This window comes from Antennarius striatus, chromosome 19, assembly GCF_040054535.1.
Source record: "Antennarius striatus isolate MH-2024 chromosome 19, ASM4005453v1, whole genome shotgun sequence".
Classification (NCBI taxonomy): Eukaryota; Metazoa; Chordata; class Actinopteri; order Lophiiformes; family Antennariidae; genus Antennarius; species Antennarius striatus.
In genome coordinates, this window is record NC_090794.1 from 17382632 (window position 1) to 17400896 (window position 18265).

Genomic DNA, 18265 nt, shown 5'->3' on the forward strand with positions numbered 1-18265 from the left:
CTAACCCAGCTGTGGACACCCTGGACAGGACACCGGGTCATCTCAGGCCATATTAAGGAACAACCAATCACACATCCAGTTCTTAGAAATGCTGCCTCTGCTGATGGTTTCTTTGTAAATGACTCGTTTCACTGATAATCAGCAGAAACGGAGGATGATCATTGGCCTGTTTGCTCTTTATATAGATTTATGGAGTCCCATTTTACTTTTTGTTTCCTGAAATGTCAGTTCACACACTCTTTGCTAGCGGCTCTGGACAAACAGACCAAGAACACAGCAGCTGCACAGATATTGATCTTTTAATAAAGCATCAAGCTCGTAGTACAGATATATTTAGCACACCTTGACCATTCAAAGAACAGCAAAAGGAAGAATTTGAACAGCAAAGTTCCTCTGTCAGTACATCCCGATACAAACTGCAACTGCACCCTCTCACCCGGGGGGGGGGGTTCCACTTCCCCTTAAATGCAACGACATTCAACCAGCTTTGAAAAGATCATCCAACATCAGAACACACTTCTTTTTTTCTTAAACGGTGTTTTGAACAACTAAAAATGTTTGGATAAGGGGGGGGGGGGTGAATATTGGTCCGCAGCAAAGATACAAAATATCTTGATATAAAAATCTATTTCTGTTCTACTGCAAAAATGCATTGAATTCAGTGTATAAAAAAGTAAAAGTGGAAATGATCAACACCAACGGGGGCTTAAGTTGTACTTAAAGAACGGTCATGTGATTTCATGAAAGGACCCAAAACGATTGTTTATCACTGAATGCAGTTGGACACGTCTTTCCACTGTAAAACGAGGCGAATAATGGGCCTACCGACAAAAAAGGAGGAAGAGACGGCGCTACACTAAACTGTCAAGCAACACAGCACTAGTAGTAGTCACGTGCACCATAGTGTCACAGGCTTCTCCCCCCTCGGGCGGAACAAAGAGCACAGATCCGAAACAAAAGGAACTGCTTGTGGAGTCACATTTCATACCGGTTCACAGCAAAAAGTGTCTGGACACAATAAATTTAATAAAAGTTGGTGGTTATGCAGCGGTTACATGTGGAATGATCCGGGGTCACCCTGGCATGCTCAGAACGGAGGGGCCTCCATTGTGTTGCCCACACATTTCTGTATGGGGGCGGAAAGAGACAGAGCCAGGATGGATATTATGTTGGAAGAAGAAAAATGCTTTGCTGGGCAACTCAGCAAAAAGAGTCTGATTCATTATATCCCATTCAGAGAGAGGGAGGCACAGCCAGGAAGGCCCGCCTCTCCTCCCCCGTCATGGCTCTGGTGGGGGGGGGGGGTCAGCTGATCAGCGTCTGACTCTGGCAGACCTGCTGGACAATGACTGGTCACCAGGGGTCATTGTCAGCTCTGTTGTGTGTGTGTGTGTGTGTGTGTGTGTGTGTGAGGAGGGTTTGCTCTCCTGGAGTCATACAGTCAGCTCAAAAACCGGTCCAGGCTTTTCTCTAGAGACGTGTACATTCAATAGGCGGGGGGGGGGCGTTACCCGACCTCTTTTGCCTTCACTTGGGCGGTTTCCATCAACTGGTTGCTGGATATGACTGGTATGTATGGGATGGAAGCCTCCCGCTGCTCAGAGAGCGTCTGAAACGATTCATTTCCAGACTTTAAAAAGCTCGTCAATATTAGAAACACATGAGAACTATGATTGTCAAGGGGGGGGGGGGGGATTGAATGAAACGACCAGGGTGTCGCGTCCGCTTCACAGCCCAGCAAAAAAAAAAAAAAAAAGAAAAGAAAAAAGAAGCATCTTCTTTAGTGCAGCACATCGACGGAATAAAGCTGGCGACGTTTTAATCGAATAGCGGGACACGTGGGCGGTATGGCGTTCATTCCAGACGAACTGGACGTCCCAGCGACGCTACGGTTGGAAAGGCCAAAGAGCTTATCACGACTAATACATTCAATCAGACTCCAGACGGAAGGACGGCCCTTCCCGCCGTACCAAACAGGGTTTGTTTTTGTTTTAAAGTGCACTCAAAAATACCAGAGATGACATCGGAAGGACATTTTGGACAAAGTGGAGGAATCGGGCTGAGCATGTCAGGGCCCCCCCCCCCCAGCCTAATGGGGGCGGAAGCCTTGTCTGTGGGGGATGAGGGGGGACACCTGCAGGAAGGGACCGGTGTACTCGTCACAGATGTTTAATTCCTCTACATGCACTTCAAGATCACAGCAAGAGTGAGCGAGAATATCTAAACGAAGAAAAGAGCTTTCATGCAAGAGGTTTAAATCACAGGTACAACAATGCAAACAACTCAAAGTGGAGGAGAAACCGGGGCGGGCGGCCGCGTCAGAACGACAACAGGAGAGGTGGAGGGAAGACGATGGCAAGATCTCAACTGGGGGGGGGTAAAGCCCGGAGCAGCCGCCTTTCTTTTTACGCCTCTTCTTCATCCTGAAATCTCAGCTCTGCTGGTTCTGCTTGCAGCTCTGGGCGTAACTTGTGAAGACAAAATTGTAATCGTTGAATTGAGCCAACTGGTGGTCGAGGCGCTTGTAGCCGTCCACTTTCTGGGCAGAAGAGAAGACGCTGCGACATTTGGAGCGCTGCAGAGGAGGATGACACCAAACAGGTATGAGTAACCAACTCACACTGAGCTAAAAGCATTTGAATACAGTCGTACCTCTACTGACCAATGTTTCTACTGACCAATGTCTCTACTGACCAATGTCTCTACTGACCAATGTCTCTACTGACCAATGTCTCTACTGACCAATGTCTCTACTGACCAAACGCCTCAACAGGAAAATATTGCCTCTAGTTACGGAAGAAATTCAGAGTTATGAAAGGTAAAAGTACAGTATGGGCTGATACTCATGTGCTGCATGTGTCTGTTAGTGTAGTGTGTGTCTTGTATGTCCTGTGATGTCAGTGTTTCTTTTTCTCCTGGTGTTTATCCAGTATTATTTGTTATGTAATGCCTGAGCAGTGGATATATACAATTTCCTCCGGGATTAATAAAGTATCTAATCGAAGCTCCCACAGGTTCCTGAACGCACCATTCTAATAGCTGCACTGCCATTGGCTATTACCTAGCATCCTGGCATCCCATTGGCTGAGAGGGACCTCTGTGTGGAGCTAGATAGGTGTTCATTCAGCCCTCCCCTGGTGAGGTGTTCTGATAGTTTTACGTAAATATATTAACTTTTAGAGTATTCACTATGGACCCCAAGAAAGTGACGGAGAAAAGAGGAAAAGAAAAGACGAAGAAAAGAGTTTTTTTTGTCCGTACAAACAAAGGAAGAGATGATAGAAAAGCCTGAAAAAGGGATGCGTTTGGTTGATCTCTCCAAAGAATATGTCCGTAATGCATCTACAATCACCACGTTATTAAAACTAAAGGAAGTTTAAGGAGTTTAAGGCGTCGTGTGGGTGGTTGGAGAAGTTCAGAAGGAGGACTGGAATTCACTCTGTTGTTCATGGGGGGGCAAGAGGGCATGAACCAAAGAGGGCAGAAAACAATGAGGACAGCAGTTAAAAGGTAAATGACAGTCATTATTATTCTTTGTTTTTTACATTATGCACAACTCTCATTTATTGTGTAATAATCTAGTCGTAACATGTATTTGTTACATGTTTTGATGCATCTTTATGCTTTATAAAACATTTATGTCTGAATTTTGGGGGCTTGGAACAGATTAGGGCATTTGCATGGAAAACGTGTCTCTACTTACGTAATTTCTTCCAGAACCAAATGAATTGGTTCTGGAAGAACCAAATTAAGTGCAGAGGTACCCCTGTACTTCACAGAACATACCTGGTTGACAAAAAGAGTCGTCATAAATTTTCCTGGCTTGAACACCCCGACCACCTTCCTGACCAGATCATCGTACGACGTCTGGGACAGGTTGGTTTCGAAGCTCACGTACGAGAACTCCGGCTCTGGGGTGATGTGGATGGTCCAGTAAGTTCCCTGGGGGAGGAATCACAGCGATGAGCGAGTGTGTGCACTGTTAGTCATTTCCCCCCACCCCCCCATCGCAGGGACACACTCACATCTGCCTTCATTCCATTCATTGAGTATCCACAAGGGTTGAACATTGTGGCGTCGATCACAGAACCTGGTATCAGGTCACAAATTCCACTCATCTGTGAGAAGACAAGAAAAGATACGCTCACAAATTCAAAGCCGACTCCAGATCAATCACGTTTGATATTTCTGATAACAAATTGTGAAGATTTGATACCATTCATGGAAAAACAAAAAAAAACATTATTTGGACAAATTAAGTAAAGAGTCATCTGCATAGTAGACGTTTAAACAAAGTGTTTAACTCAAGGGTCCCCAAACTCATCAGTTTAAGGTCAGACAATATTTTTACCGATCAGCCTTTAAGTTGTGGTGGATAATACACCAAAATAAACATCACCAGCAGAAAAACCTACATTTTCCTAAATTTGATACCAAATGTGAATCCAATGTGTGTCGACTTAATGAGCAGCGTCCTCTTAACATCACACCATTAGGTTTTTGTCGGTTTTGGTAGCTTAGCAGTTTCAATTTATCAATAATGTACAGTGATCCCCCGTTCCTCGCGGTTCATGCGTTCCAGGAACACCCATGAAAAACAGAATTCCGGGATATAGCGACAAAATATTTATCTCATTATTTACGGTAATTTAAACGTTTATGAACATGTACATACACGAGTGACATCACTTGCAGAAACACCATCTTTCATGTAGAACTGGTCCATAATGGCTGGAGAGAGGTCACTCATCAGAACTTCCAGCGTCTGATCTGCATGCTTGTTCTCCCAGTACTCTGGTAGGTCCAGGGTGAACAGGTACCTGTGGGGGGGGGGGGGGGGGCAGGGACACATCAAACCATCCATCCTTACTCCTACTGCAGACATCCTGTGTGATAAAAGCTGAATGTGAAAACATCAGATTCTCATGCAGAAAACATTCATGCACCCTGACGTCGTTATGAGACACAAAATAAAACCAAGTCTACGACAAAAATACGAACTGTGATGCTCACCAGCAGTCAGAGTTCAAACGTCCCATACAGTAGGAGGCACCATCTGGAGGAGAGACAGGTTTGTTTCAGTAGATCAGTAAGACCAGCTCAAATTTCATTTCTCAAACCAACTCACACATCCTAGTTCTGCTTAATAAACCACTTATGGAGGGGTAACGGCGTGGAAATATGAGAAGGTGTTGTTGATCTTCATGAAGTCTCATCGATGTGTTGAGGGTTGTTACTATGGGTGGAACTGGTGTGATGACCACCTCTTATGAACAATAAATGCTTTTGCTCATTGACGGGACATTATATAAAAAAGCAAAACTATGTCGTACACTCGTGCAAAACTCAATACGCCAAGAATCATTCTTACAAATACAGCGGAACCTGGAGATACGAGTTGAAGCCATTCTGTGACTGAGCTCGTAAGTCAAGCAACATTTCTCCATTTAAAAGAAGTAAAATCACTTTAATCTGTTCCAGCCTCGTAAAAAAAAGAAGCCCAAAATCTCCTAAATTATGAAAAAACAAAAAACATCTTTATCAACCAATCCAGACTTTACCTGTGTATAATTAAATAACACTTTAACAATTATAAAGAATGAAAAACACAAGTTACGAGAACACACGAGCTAAATTTTTAATTCCACCAATGAGAACAAGATCCGGTCTCACGGATGTCGTATCCATCCGCCAACTAGCGGTGGTGTCCTGAAGCACGACTCGTATCTCAGATTTTGCTCATAAGTCGAACAAAAATATGGACAGAGCGACGGCTCTTATCTCAAAAAACTCGTATATCCAGCAGCTTATATCTGGAGGAACTACTATAGTGTAAAATGTTTCAGGCAAAAATTAACATAAACTAGGTCCATGATACAGGTGGAGGTGATATTACAAACTACGTACTTGGAAAAATCTGGCCAAGAAAATCCACTTCTTCCTGGAAGTTTCGATGAGGGAACTCCTGATGGGTCGGCTTCATAAAGTTCTTGCGGGAGTAGAAGAAATTCTGTGAAATATAAAGCAGCAAAAAGATCAGATAAAGGGTAACGACACTATGATTTTGTAATTACATCTTAGCTGCCTGTGTGTGTGTACGTGATGTTTTTACAGACATACTACATGCCGTGTTAGTCTGACCTCTATGGCGTCAAAGCCGCAGTACTCCCTGGCGAGGTTCAACAGAGGCACCAGTGCTTGCAGTAAGAGGGTGGTCCCGCATGTCTTCAAAATGAAACGTCTCTTGGAGACAAACATGCTACTCTCGCTGTGAAAGAAAGAACGTGCCAGACGTGAGCTGAAGTTCCACTGGATCATCTATTAACCTGTAATTTCAAAAGTTACACACACCAGGTGGGGGGGTCGATGTTTGCGCTGCTGTGATTACAGTTTTTAATGGGCCACGACTGGAGCGGCAGACACATCTCACTGGACTCAGCTGCTGCCAACTGGTCTCCAGTTCTACAGAGACCACCAGCGCTCTAAACACTGCTGGAGCAGGCTCTCCTGACATTTGAATGCAAAGCTTGAGCTGTGGTTACGTAAGACGACCTGTGTGTCCGCGGCTGACTCACCGCCGCCCGAGCAGCTTACAGGTGACCTGTCTAATCGGCACGAAGGCAGAGCAGGACAAACACTCACCTCAGTATATAAGCTTCCTGCTTGTCAGACTTTGTCACACTTATGATCAAACAATGCACATTCTCCAAGAGTTTGTCCCACTCAAACCTAACAGAGAAAAAGACAATTAGTTTCAGATGTCAAATTCATTTCACATCGACATGAGGTATGTGTAAAGAGACAAATATTTACACACTAGAACGCAAGTTACAGTATTTTCCGCACTACAAGGCAAATACCCAAAAGCCTTTCATTCCCTCAAATACCGACAGTACACATATACTGTAATACATACATATACACACACACACACACACTCATATATATGCATATATACACACACATATACATACAGTATATACTAGTGCTGTCAGCTGATTAAAAAAATTTAATCTAAATTACAGGATTTGTAATTAATTAATTAATCTCACTTTAATCTCATACCTACTGAAGGCCCCCAAATAAAGAATGTGAATTGTAGGACATTACAAAATTGTAATGCATGACTAATCAATAGAATACACCAAGAAGAGAAGATTTGAAATCCACATTTTTATTAGTTAAGTGTGCTTTATTAATGAAATTCAAAAGAAAAAAGGCCAAGAACATCAGAAAACCAATGAGGCCAGGTGCATTTCTGAAAAATGTAATACGAATACAGTTAAATAAAATAAATACAATTAGACATAAAATAAGGCTGAGTCTCAAACAGGCACAGAAGCAGACTCTCAATCAGAATGAATATAAAGCTGACTCAATACAGCAATTCACCATGAATAGTAGAACATGTCTCTAGATAAGGAAACTAAATAGTAAGATGTCAACAGGCTTTTCCTTTATAGGGTAAGAGAATGTTCAACTCTGTGTCCTCCACATGTTTTACATTTAAATGATACGTTAGGCTGGAGCTGCTTCAGTGATGTGAAGATTCTCTTTTACAAAAGGCACAAGTAATAATATAATAATAATAATAATAATAATAATAATGGATTAGATTTCTATAGCGCTTTTCTGGACACTCAAAGACGCTTTACATGGGATCCATTATTCATTCTCTCCTCCTTCATACTTGGTGGTGGTAACTACGTGTGTAGCCACATCTGCCCTGGGGCAGACTGACGGAGGGTCTACGGGGCAGAATCATTGCGTTTTTGTTGATAGTCCGTCTTTGTTCTTTTTAGAGATAAACTTTCCTGCCAAAGGTCCCAGTGGTCTTGCCTCGCTCTCCTGTGTCGCGTCCATCTCTGTTGTCAGTCACCCTGCTTTAGACTAGTGGAGCAGGTAGGAAGTGACGTCACTGCAGCCTACGGGTCCCTCAATGGGACAAATGCTTGCGCACTGACGTGCCACTCACGATTAATTGCATTAGTTTTTATAGTGCGTTAATTTGCAGCGTAATTATTTAATAATAATCTAAATAACGTGTTAAAGTGACAGCCCTTATACATGTACATATATACACACACACACACACACATATATATAAAAATAATTAGAATTGGCCATTTATTGAGGGTGTGCCTTATAATCAGATGCACCTTATGACCCAGTGCGTCTCGTATATAAAAAGGTTTTAGAATAGGTAATTCACTGAATGTGTGCCTTCTAGTTGGGTGCGCCTTAAAAATATTGTATTTACTGACAATCGGGTTGATTTCAGGAGAGACTTTGAAAAACAGGTTTTTCAAGGTTGGGTTCAATGTTGTTGGGTTTTTTTTAAAATCCAGCAGCCAGTTCACCAGAAATGAAGCCATAACCAAACAAGACGTGAGAAACCTGATCGCAATAACTAAGGAAGTGCACTAGTTTGGGTACAGCTGCTTAGCAGGAGACACACAATCCTAAGATGTCCGATTAGTTCAGCAACACAGGGCTGTGCCTCAGTGTCATCTGTACCATCGGGTAGAAAATCACATGAGTGCAGACAGATTATGGATTATTTCTGCTTGAAATTCTCATTGCACATATCTTGTTAGATTTATGGTTTGATGACTCTGAATATTCAAAAATAATTAATGAAACTAATTTAGAACTCTTGGTTGTGGGCCAGAAATCCTATCTCTTCTTCAGGACGGCTTCTATTGTTGAAACGGCAACACACACACACACACACACACACACCCACGCACACACTCTCACTGCAGCAAATTTAGTAAATCATGTGACTAGCTCCCTGTGCCAGATGAGGGAGGTTACGATGACAAATGCCCCCGATCCCAGATTCTAAGCCACGCCGAGCGATAAGGTATTTGCTGTGTGTAAAGACGCTACAGGGTCATGTGACTCTTGCCACATGTTCACGTCCCTGGCAAACCGATACTGACAGGTCAGGGTGGACTACGCAGTCAGCAGCACTCTCCTCCATGACAGGAAGGCTGCTCGTGCTGCGGCCAACCCCCCCGCCCCCACCAGCAGCCAAAGACAGCTGCAGTGCAAATGCAGCTGCGTCACATTCTCATGACAACCTTGGAAGGGCGACCTGGACCCGTTCAGAGCATCCAGCAGGAAGCGCGGCGCAGCCTGGGCGCGTAGAGAAAGAGCGCGAGGAGGCGGCCCTCAATGGGGAATTTGCCAGCAGCTAACGTTGCATAGTTCACCCCCCTGTGAGATGGACGGGGCAGCATGAATCGGGAGCCTTTTCTGGGGAACCCCTGAACAAGCCCTGTGCCTCAGTGACGAGAGGAGGTACTGGCGACCAGCAGCAGCGGCTCTGGCTAAATAGGTTACAACAGGGCGCCGTCTAAACGCTGGCTGGTTAATTACATTTCCCATTCAGCTACCCATCACACACATTTCACCAGAGATCACTACTCCTGTGCCATCACACGCACATTTGCTGATGACTGTCTGTTCTATGACTCAACCTACCTACACCTTTACAGAACGGGACGGCGTCACGTTTCCCTTCAGCAACGAATCACACAAGTGTATGTATTTGTACTCAGGCACTGAAACTGAGGTCTTTCCGTATATATAATTGCATGGTTGCATGACGCAGCAACTATTTTACATCATCGTTTAAATGGCTTCCATTAATCTGGAAACATTCACAACAGCAAGAATAATGTGCCAACAGTGGGACTCTCATTTGAGTGGAACAGTGTTTTTATTCAATAATTAATCGGGGATTAGTTATCCCTATGTGACAAGAGAACTATGACCGTCTATCTTGGGTTTAAGCACAAGACTGTGGTACATTGATTATTACAACCCCCTGATCTCTTAGTCAAAATGTGTTGATATGGTACAAATCAACCATTAAAAATGACCATAAAACAGTGAATTACTATAAATCACATTGTCTCTTTCCTTCAAGCACAATGACGATTCAAACAGGTACAGATCTTTTTTCACATTTAGAAATATTACATCAGAGTCGACAACCTGCTGGCTACCAAGCTTCATACCAGAAGGTTGACGGTAGTGAAGCCATGGTCAGATCCCGTTTCAGTGTGAAATGGACACCACAAGCTATTTGTGGTGGTAGAGCAGGATGAGATTTTCTTCAGAGAAAGAGGCCTCCAGGAAAGGACCAGAGGAACGGCTCGTCAAGATACCATTCCTGGAATTTCAGGAATTTGGAGATAAATTTAAGCTTGAAGACCAGAGCCGGAGATGAAGAAAATATATGTAGTTTAATGTCAAAAACGTAAAAAGAAGGGCGACACGGTGAAGCAGTGGGTAGCGCAGAGGTTCCCGGTTTGATTCCCACTCTTTGCGGAGTTTGTATGTTCTCTGCGTGGGTTCTCTCTGGGTTCTTTGCGTCTTACCACCTCTAAAAACATGCACTTTAGGTGAATTGGCTGGCTTCCAATTGCTTGAATGTGTGTTTGTGTGCCTGCTTGTATGTCTGCCTCTATGAGGCTCTGTAGTGCACTGGCATCGCGCCTGGAGTGTACCCTGCCTCACGCCAAAAGTCTGCTTGGGATAGGCTCCAGCAACCCCGGGACCTGTGGCAGCAGAAGAAGCGGGTTTGGAAAATGAATGGATGAATATCAGAAGAATTAGTAATATTTAAGTGCAAAGCCACACCTTCAGGCCCAGCGTTGGGCAGTCTCGAGCAGCAGACTTGGAGCTGCCGTTGAGCTCTGGGGAAACGTGAGCGTTTCACTTCTATGAATCAGATGCCGTTGTGGACTTATTTGAATGCTGGCTGACATCCAGTCGCACTGATCCACTGACTGAATTAATGACTCTCCTCATGCACTCCACTGGCCACACACTTTCCAGACAGACTTAACTTGGTTAATGAAGCCACCCGCAGCACAGGTCTAATTACACCTGAAGCTTACAACAAGCAGAACCAGTGTCAAAGTTTAGTTCATGGTCATTACTTGATGATATGCGGGACAAATCTGGACCAGGTGAAGTTTCCACTTGGACTGCAGCAGTAAATTTTGAGAAAAAGACCAAGGACAAAAATGATTTGTCAAAATGACTGGCAAGATTGCACTAATATAAAACATTCTCTTATTAACTGAATGAGAGAATGAACGAATGAACAAGGGTTAACAGTGATGTTGGCTCAATCATCGCATTTGCTTTGCCGGGGGGTTTTATTTTATTTAACCAGGTAAGAGAACCAGTTCTCATTTACAATGATGACCCGGTCACACCCTATATTGAAAAACAACCGATCCACTTGCACCCTCATTCACACCTATGGTCAATTTACAATTTCCAGGTCACCCATGTTGCATGTTTTTGGTGGCGGGAGGAAGCGAGACAACCTGGAGGGAACCCACATAGACACGGGTAGAACATACCAGCAATCCCATGTTGAGTGTTGAACAAGGGGCTCATGTAGGGGAGGAGGACTGGATTCTGGACTTCTTACTTTTACTTGTAAACTTTGCCCTTGAGTAGTCTAGTTTATTTAGATCGGCTGTGTTTAAAGTAACTTCATTATTTAGAGAACACCTACAAAATACCTTCAGGTACACTCCTCTTGAGCTGAAAAGTAAACAGCCGTTCCTTATTTAACCAACTTAACATGAGTCCATGAAATTTTAATCAATATAAACATGTCTCACTAAAACAATTATAAGCACATGTCTGCTCCTTCGTGTTCGTAACCCATGCTCCTCACTCCTCGATGGGCACACAGTGGTGCTGAACTGGGGAGAAGGTCCGTTGTGTTTTTAACCATTCACAGCAGGTCCCTGAACGCCCCATCATCCAGGTCCCGCTCCCGTGAAGGCAGTTTTAAAACGCCAACGAGGAAGGCAACATTGTAAACCAATCAGAGCAACCGGCGGGGGCGTGTCTACGCAGCTCGAAACGTGACCGGAAGTAGGGCTACATGCGATTCTTCAGGAGCTCCCACGAGTCTTAGCCCGCCGCGTTTGCGTGAGTCCCAGTCTGGGTCACTCCTTTAGACAAACAAGAGGATAAAACAGTAAAAAAAAATGCTATTGGGTCACAGAACGCCCCCCATAAACTCGCTACCGGTCTGGTTTCTATTGACTGCTACGTCATCGTAGTCACGAAGGCAACAGCCGCTCCTCTGCTGTAAGGCACCATCTGTAAGGCACCGTCTGTAAGGCACCGTCTGTAAGGCACCGTCTGCCCCCTCACCAACTCCTCCAGTACGGAGGAGTGTGTTCGTGGCCGGTGTCGAGTAAACACACATTTCGACGGATGACCGCCTGCTTACACGGTCACTGATCCCCCTCCTTCAGTAACGAGCAAGAACAGTGACCAGAACGCCATTTTTACAGTCTGTCACTGTGTAAATATAGCACAATTAGCGTTTCAGCACTATTTCACCACTGCTATGGCGCTAATGTATTCATAGATGTATCAGCACCGACATGGGGAGGGGGGACCGATGGGGTGGAGGCCAAAGCCCGCCTAAAGATGGACTAAAGTGGAGCAGAACATCCTAGGAAGGACAAGACTCCATAGAAAGCAACAAGAGGCGGATGAATATTAACGCGTTCACTCCCAGATACTAGCCGGAGCTAGCTGGAAAACACCCAACATGTCAAAAGGACTTAAAAGCCAACACACAACACTCAGGAACCACAACCGATCACAGGTGACGGGTGGCACAGCTGGGGATAAACCATTCAACCAATTCATCGGTGAAGAACACAGGACTCAGCGATCAGGTGCCACCGTTTAAGGAATAGGTGGCCATTTTTTAGTGACGATGTAAACCAATTGTTAAGAGTTATGTTGTCAGGATTTAGATCTCCACTCAGTTACCGAAATCAGGCCGAATACGGGTTAGTATTACCTCTGGAAAAGGAGATTTAACCACATCTAACCCTTTACAGGCCATGAATGAAATGAATGGGAAGCCAGGCAGTGAAGCATGTGGCCGGCGTCTCGCCACATGCCTGAAGCGAACGACACCTGAGACACCGGAGGTGAACAAACCTTGGGATGGTCCGGAGGTCCCCGGTTCCTTTGGACTCATCGCGCCGGGAGAACCACACCTCCAGCAGTTTCTCAGTCCCCTCGAAGAAATGTGCACCGTTATCTTCCATCATGGGACAAGACACCCGACAAAAAAAAATTAAACGTCGGTTGCAACGTTTAAAGTTTAACTAATCGCTCTTCGAACTATTATTATTTTTTATTTAGTTTCGGTCCTTTAAGCAATCCAGGTGTTTGTTTTCTTGAGTTACCGTCTTCCCTTTTGCAGAGAATACCGTAAGCGAGTGCTAGCTAATATCGCCGGCCATACTGTGAACAGCACTCAGAAAAAGCGCTTTGGCTTTATATAGACCTCTCCGAATACGTCACGCGACAGCTCGGCCAATCAATTCGTACGGTTCTAGATTGTGGTCAGCGATTGGCTTAAGGACATTACGTCATAATAAATTCTTCACGTGACGTTGGTTTTTTAACAGCCTAAAGGCGGCGTGTTATGGTCGTTTTAACATATTTAGTGAATTACATATCATGACACTGTAAATTATCATTAAAATGTATTACACGTAGAATAAGAATATATTAAAAGAGCCTGTTACAAATAAAAAGAAGTTATGAGCAGTTTTCATTAAAAATAATGAAATTATATACTGTATATATACAGTATATAATTTCATTATTTTTAATGGAAAATAATAAAATTATTTATTTTGGGGATATATATATATATATATATATATATATATATATATATATATATATATATATATAATTCCATTATATATTATATATACAATGTATATATATGTAGTTTATATATGAACACTATATACATACATACTTATATGAAAATAATTTCTATTTTAGAACTAATAATGGCATAATAATTGTGTATACCATGTACTATGAAATTAAATTAAAGGGTCACATACATAAATACATACATACATAAAATTTCTATTTACTTTTATCTAAGAAAATCAAACTATCCTGCATTTGTGAAGCTCGGTCGTGAGAACGCAAAAGGTAACCTACTAAAGAGAGAAACGCGGGTTGTAGTTCGCTGAATCTCCGTTTACCAGTTGTCGCACAGCGGCGCCACATTAAAAGAACTATCTTACCCAGCGAGCCTTGCGCACCAATTAGAAACGTCAACGAGCCAGTGAACATTAAGCGGAGCAGACCAAAATCCCAAACAAGGAAATGGTGGGGGAATAAAACGACCAGATTATTTAATTAATGCATGTAATAATTAATATTTTATTTTATTGTAAATTAAGACGTATTTATGGGTCAAAATGGATTACGACTTCAAAACAAAGCTGGCAGCCGAGAGAGAGAGAGTAGAAGATCTGTTCGAATATGAAGGTTGCAAAGTGGGTCGAGGCACCTACGGGCACGTTTTTAAAGCTAAGCGCAAAGACGGGTAAGATAACCGTGAACGTTGTTGTTTATGCGGATGTGAAACTGACGACAGGGCGCATTTTGTGAAACACGCTCCAGTTGTGTGTTGAGCGAGCTTTAGATCGGAGCCTCCCCGAAGCGCCAACCCGTGTCTCAGTGTTTTTGTTTTCATGTAACGCACTCACTCACTCACCGATGCCCCCCCCCCTTCTTCTGCCCCCCTCCCCTCCCCAAAACAACACCATAAAGCTCCGGTGCTCTTTACGTCTCCCCGAGGCTCGTCTCCATAGTTCAAACTGAGACCTGCTTCCGTGGGATCGTCTCTCCCCACACACAGCGTGTGTTTGTCCAGTTTGTCCAGCCGCTCATTCCCCCCCAGGGTTAATGAACCCTGGGGTGGACTGACAAACTTTTTTTTTTTACACTCACAGATAATTGTAATGTGTTGGTAATAACGTCTCTGTCCTGTAGTAATAACATGTGAGCACCATGCTGGTGGTGTTCCTATCAGCTGTCTGTAAGCTGGTGTCATGTTACATCCGTGATGCTGTGATGAACACAACCAATCCACATTTCTGCACTAGGAAAACCTGAAAGTTGACATAATTACACCTTGTAAGGTAACGACATTGTGAAACTGAGTTAAGTTAAGAGCATGTTGTGTGCTGAGGGTTCCTCATAGATAACTAGATAGAAACAGGTGACATCATGAGGTGGTTGTGCTCCTCAGTAAAGTAAAGATGCTTTTAGGGCATCAGTTTTGTCATCTTTTAAATTTTTATTGTCGGTCTTTCCACATTTCAGCTTAAACACAACAGCAGACCATTATCTTTCTTGCACAGTCAGTTATTTATTTTTAAAAAGATAGTTCAGCAGTTAACAAATAAGATGGACATTCCTATTTGCTGTTTTAATCAGACTGGATTAGACCCCCGTAGGCCTTTGGGACACCTGAGATTGGAAACCATCCTGGGGCCCATTACTAAACACAGGAGAGAAAACCAGTTTCTGTCTTCAGTGCAAAAAATGTTTCCTAATTTATTATTAAGTTTTAGACGCATTTAATTTTCAAAGATAACGTCAATTAGAAAGCTTCAAGGTGGTTTAATTTATTTAGTTCATCTTTTTTCTCCAGACGTGTTAATATAACAGACTTCACACCTTCATCACATTTACTACATCAACAACAACATCCGGAAAAAGAAAAAGAAACGTCTGACGGGTAGAAGCGAATAGGCTTGTGAAATTCCTTTCCCCCGGATGTCGAATGTATAAACACATTTCCACTTGCTGGTATTACAGGTTTTAAAAAACATTCAATACAGATGTTCCCCCTAGAGTTCTTGTCAGTGGTGTCCTTAGGAGGCTGGGCTTGCTCTAGCCATTCGCCACTTCGCCATAGCGAAGTAAATTTCATATGGCTACAAGGTTTTTAGCCTGTGTAGCCACAGTGGCGTTCTTATTTTTAGGAAAAAGAGGCTAAAACTTACAACTTTTTTGGACTCGCGAAAATCCCCGAGCGATAGCATAAGAAAACAAACTTTTTCTCTCGCTAGATGGTGCGCATGCCGACGGAAATAGCCGAAGTGACCCGAACGCTACCGATCATTAAATATGCACTCGGGTCATGACCTCCTCTCATCCGATGAAAAAAAAGGAATTTATTTTTATAAGCTAAACCTGCAAATTGGTGACGACAAGGTGAGGACTATCGATCGAAAGAAAATGAGAATCGAGTGTTTTATAGTAGATTTTGCGTTAAAATTCCAATTGAACAACAAATGGTGAATGCTGAGAGGGGGGAGGAGTGGAGACAGACCGATCAGAAGGTCAATGAAAGATATTATCAATACCTGTTTGTAGTCTTAGACTTGTGATCCCTATGACCGGCAGGAATAACCAGCGATGATGTAAATGTGTTTTCACCTCGCTTGATGTTTTATATGCCTTTTTAAATTGAAATGAAAAATCATGTTATTGGATTAAAAAACAAACAAACAAACTAAAATAAACTCTGTCATACCAATGGTGTTGGTGGTGGTCAAAGTTAAAATGTCTTCTAGTCTCAGTAAAACTAACAGTAAACACTGAGTAATATTTAGTCTGACTGTATCTTCACAGAGTGAATGAAGTTTTCAATGGTTGAATCTCACATTCATTCCTGCATAAAGTAGGACAGAAATAAAGAGAGTTCAGCTCCAGCTGTTGGCTTTAGTGGGTTTTTGTAGGTAAACTAAACAGAAGATTTTGCCCTCAGAATAAAGGAAAATAACCCCATTTTCTAAAAAATTTCCCAGGGGAGGCCCACTGGACCCCCCCACACACACACGACGAGCGTGGTTTTACACCCCCCAACAATTGAAAACTTACATTCACTATAGGAAGATACAGCCATTCAAATATATCCCTCAATGTTTACTTGTAAGGTTTACTTACAGTAGACTAGAAGACATTTCAACTTTGACTTCGACACTTTGATTTTAATAAATTTGATTCTTGGTATTATTCAGTGTTTACTTGTAAGTTTTACTTGCTGTTATAACAAGCCGCTGTCATGGACACAGAATGTGGCTCAATTCAATTCTTTACACTGAGCCACAGTGGCTTAGTAATACTAGCTCCTAGTACAAGCCCAGGGAGGATAAATTAGGGTTATTCTTTCAAAATAACTTCCTGACTGTCGGTAATTTCCATTAAACAGTGGAAATGCATCTGCTTACCTGAACATAGATAGCACAGCACTTAGTCCTTGTCTATTACATCATTTTTTAAGCACAAAAGTACACAGTACAAAGATAACTGATACACGTGAAGTCAGGCTGATGGTCAGCTCACACTTGGTTAGTTAGTTAGTTAGTTAGTTAGTTAGTTAGATAGATAGATAGATAGATAGATAGATAGATAGATAGATAGATAGATAGATAGATAGATAGATAGATAGATAGATAGATAGATAGATAGATAGATAGATAGATAGATAGATAGATAGATAGATAGATACAATCTATTTGTCTATCTTACTGTAAAAATCCCGGAGGACATTGCACATATCCACTGCTCAGCCACACATCAGGAAAAAACAAAACAGAACATACCACAAGACAGACACTACACTAACAGACACATGTAGCATTAACAGTACATATCCTAAAAAAATTAACATGTAAACAGTATAAAATTACATTAAATCCAAATCCATTTAACCGCGTGCTGACCTCGCCACCTCCCCCCCGCTCCTCCTGAGAAGGTCATTGTACCCCCTGATGGCACGGGGCACGAAGGAGGACCTCAGCCTCTCTGTGGAGGCGCTGTGTGACAGCAGTCTGCAGCTGAAGGTGCTTCTCTGCTGGGAGAAGGTGGTGTGTAGGGGGGGGCTGGTGTTGTTCATGATGGCCTTAATTTTAGACATGGTCCTGCTCTCCAGAAGCGTCTCCACAGAGTCCAGGCTCAGCCCGACCACTGAGCCCGCTCTGCGGATGAGTCTGTTCAGACGGTCCATATCTCTTTTCCTGGCCCCCCCACCCCAACACACAATGGCGTATGACAGCACCCTGGAGACTACGGACTGATAGAACATGAGAAGGAGCTTAGGACAGATGTTGAAGGAGGCCAGCCTCCTCAGGAAGTACATCCTGCTCTGCCCCTTCTTGTACACACAGTTGGAGTTGAGTGACCAGTCCAGTCTGCTGTCTAGCTGCAGTCCCAGGTACTTATAGTTTTCTACCACCCCCACCTCACTGCCTTTGATGATCACCGGCTGTGGAGAGGGAGGTGCCCGCCGGAAATCCAGCACCATCTCCTTTGTCCTGGAGACGTTGAGCTGGAGCTGGTTCTGTTGGCACCACTCCACGAAGTCAGC

General features: G+C 43.2%; 2 protein-coding genes across 7 annotated transcripts in view; one reads left to right on the plus strand and one right to left on the minus strand.

Annotated features, from left to right (window-relative positions):
• Window positions 1–517: 517 nt before the first annotated feature.
• On the minus strand, window positions 518–13310 carry amd1 (adenosylmethionine decarboxylase 1). 2 transcript variants are annotated; one of them, XM_068342043.1, is made up of 10 exons: window positions 13006–13310; window positions 6643–6729; window positions 6352–6462; window positions 6142–6268; window positions 5908–6010; window positions 5014–5056; window positions 4676–4820; window positions 4026–4118; window positions 3787–3942; window positions 518–2575 (listed from the first exon to the last, which is right to left on the minus strand). In XM_068342043.1, exons 1-10 carry the CDS (start codon window positions 13116–13118, stop codon window positions 2432–2434), a joined length of 1122 nt encoding a protein of 373 aa, XP_068198144.1. In that variant the 5' UTR covers window positions 13119–13310; the 3' UTR covers window positions 518–2431. The 2 variants fall into 2 exon arrangements, with proteins under 2 accessions (XP_068198144.1, XP_068198146.1); XM_068342045.1 differs by lacking the exon at window positions 6352–6462.
• A 907-nt stretch (window positions 13311–14217) lies between these two features.
• Window positions 14218–18265, plus strand: part of cdk19 (cyclin dependent kinase 19) — a 64801-nt gene continuing 60753 nt past the window's right edge. For all 5 annotated transcript variants that reach the window (XR_011038948.1, XR_011038946.1, XR_011038945.1 and 2 more), the window contains exon 1: window positions 14218–14428. Coding sequence is in view for 1 of the 5 variants with exons in the window: in XM_068342729.1 (XP_068198830.1) it covers window positions 14301–14428 (128 nt within the window). In the remaining 4 variants the exon portion in view is untranslated. The remainder of the gene's footprint in view (window positions 14429–18265) is intronic.

Bases quoted from the DNA above. Each gene is read 5' to 3' on its own strand.
- amd1 (XM_068342043.1), bottom strand. From the start codon at position 13,118: ATGATGGAAGATAACGGTGCACATTTCTTCGAGGGGACTGAGAAACTG. The intron at 6,463-6,642 runs GTGAGTGTTTGT...TGGTCTCTGTAG, and splicing joins CAGGAAGCTTATATACTGAG to AACTGGAGACCAGTTGGCAG. The intron at 4,119-4,675 runs GTATGTACATGT...GTCTTCTCACAG, and splicing joins CTGCAAGTGATGTCACTCGT to ATGAGTGGAATTTGTGACCT.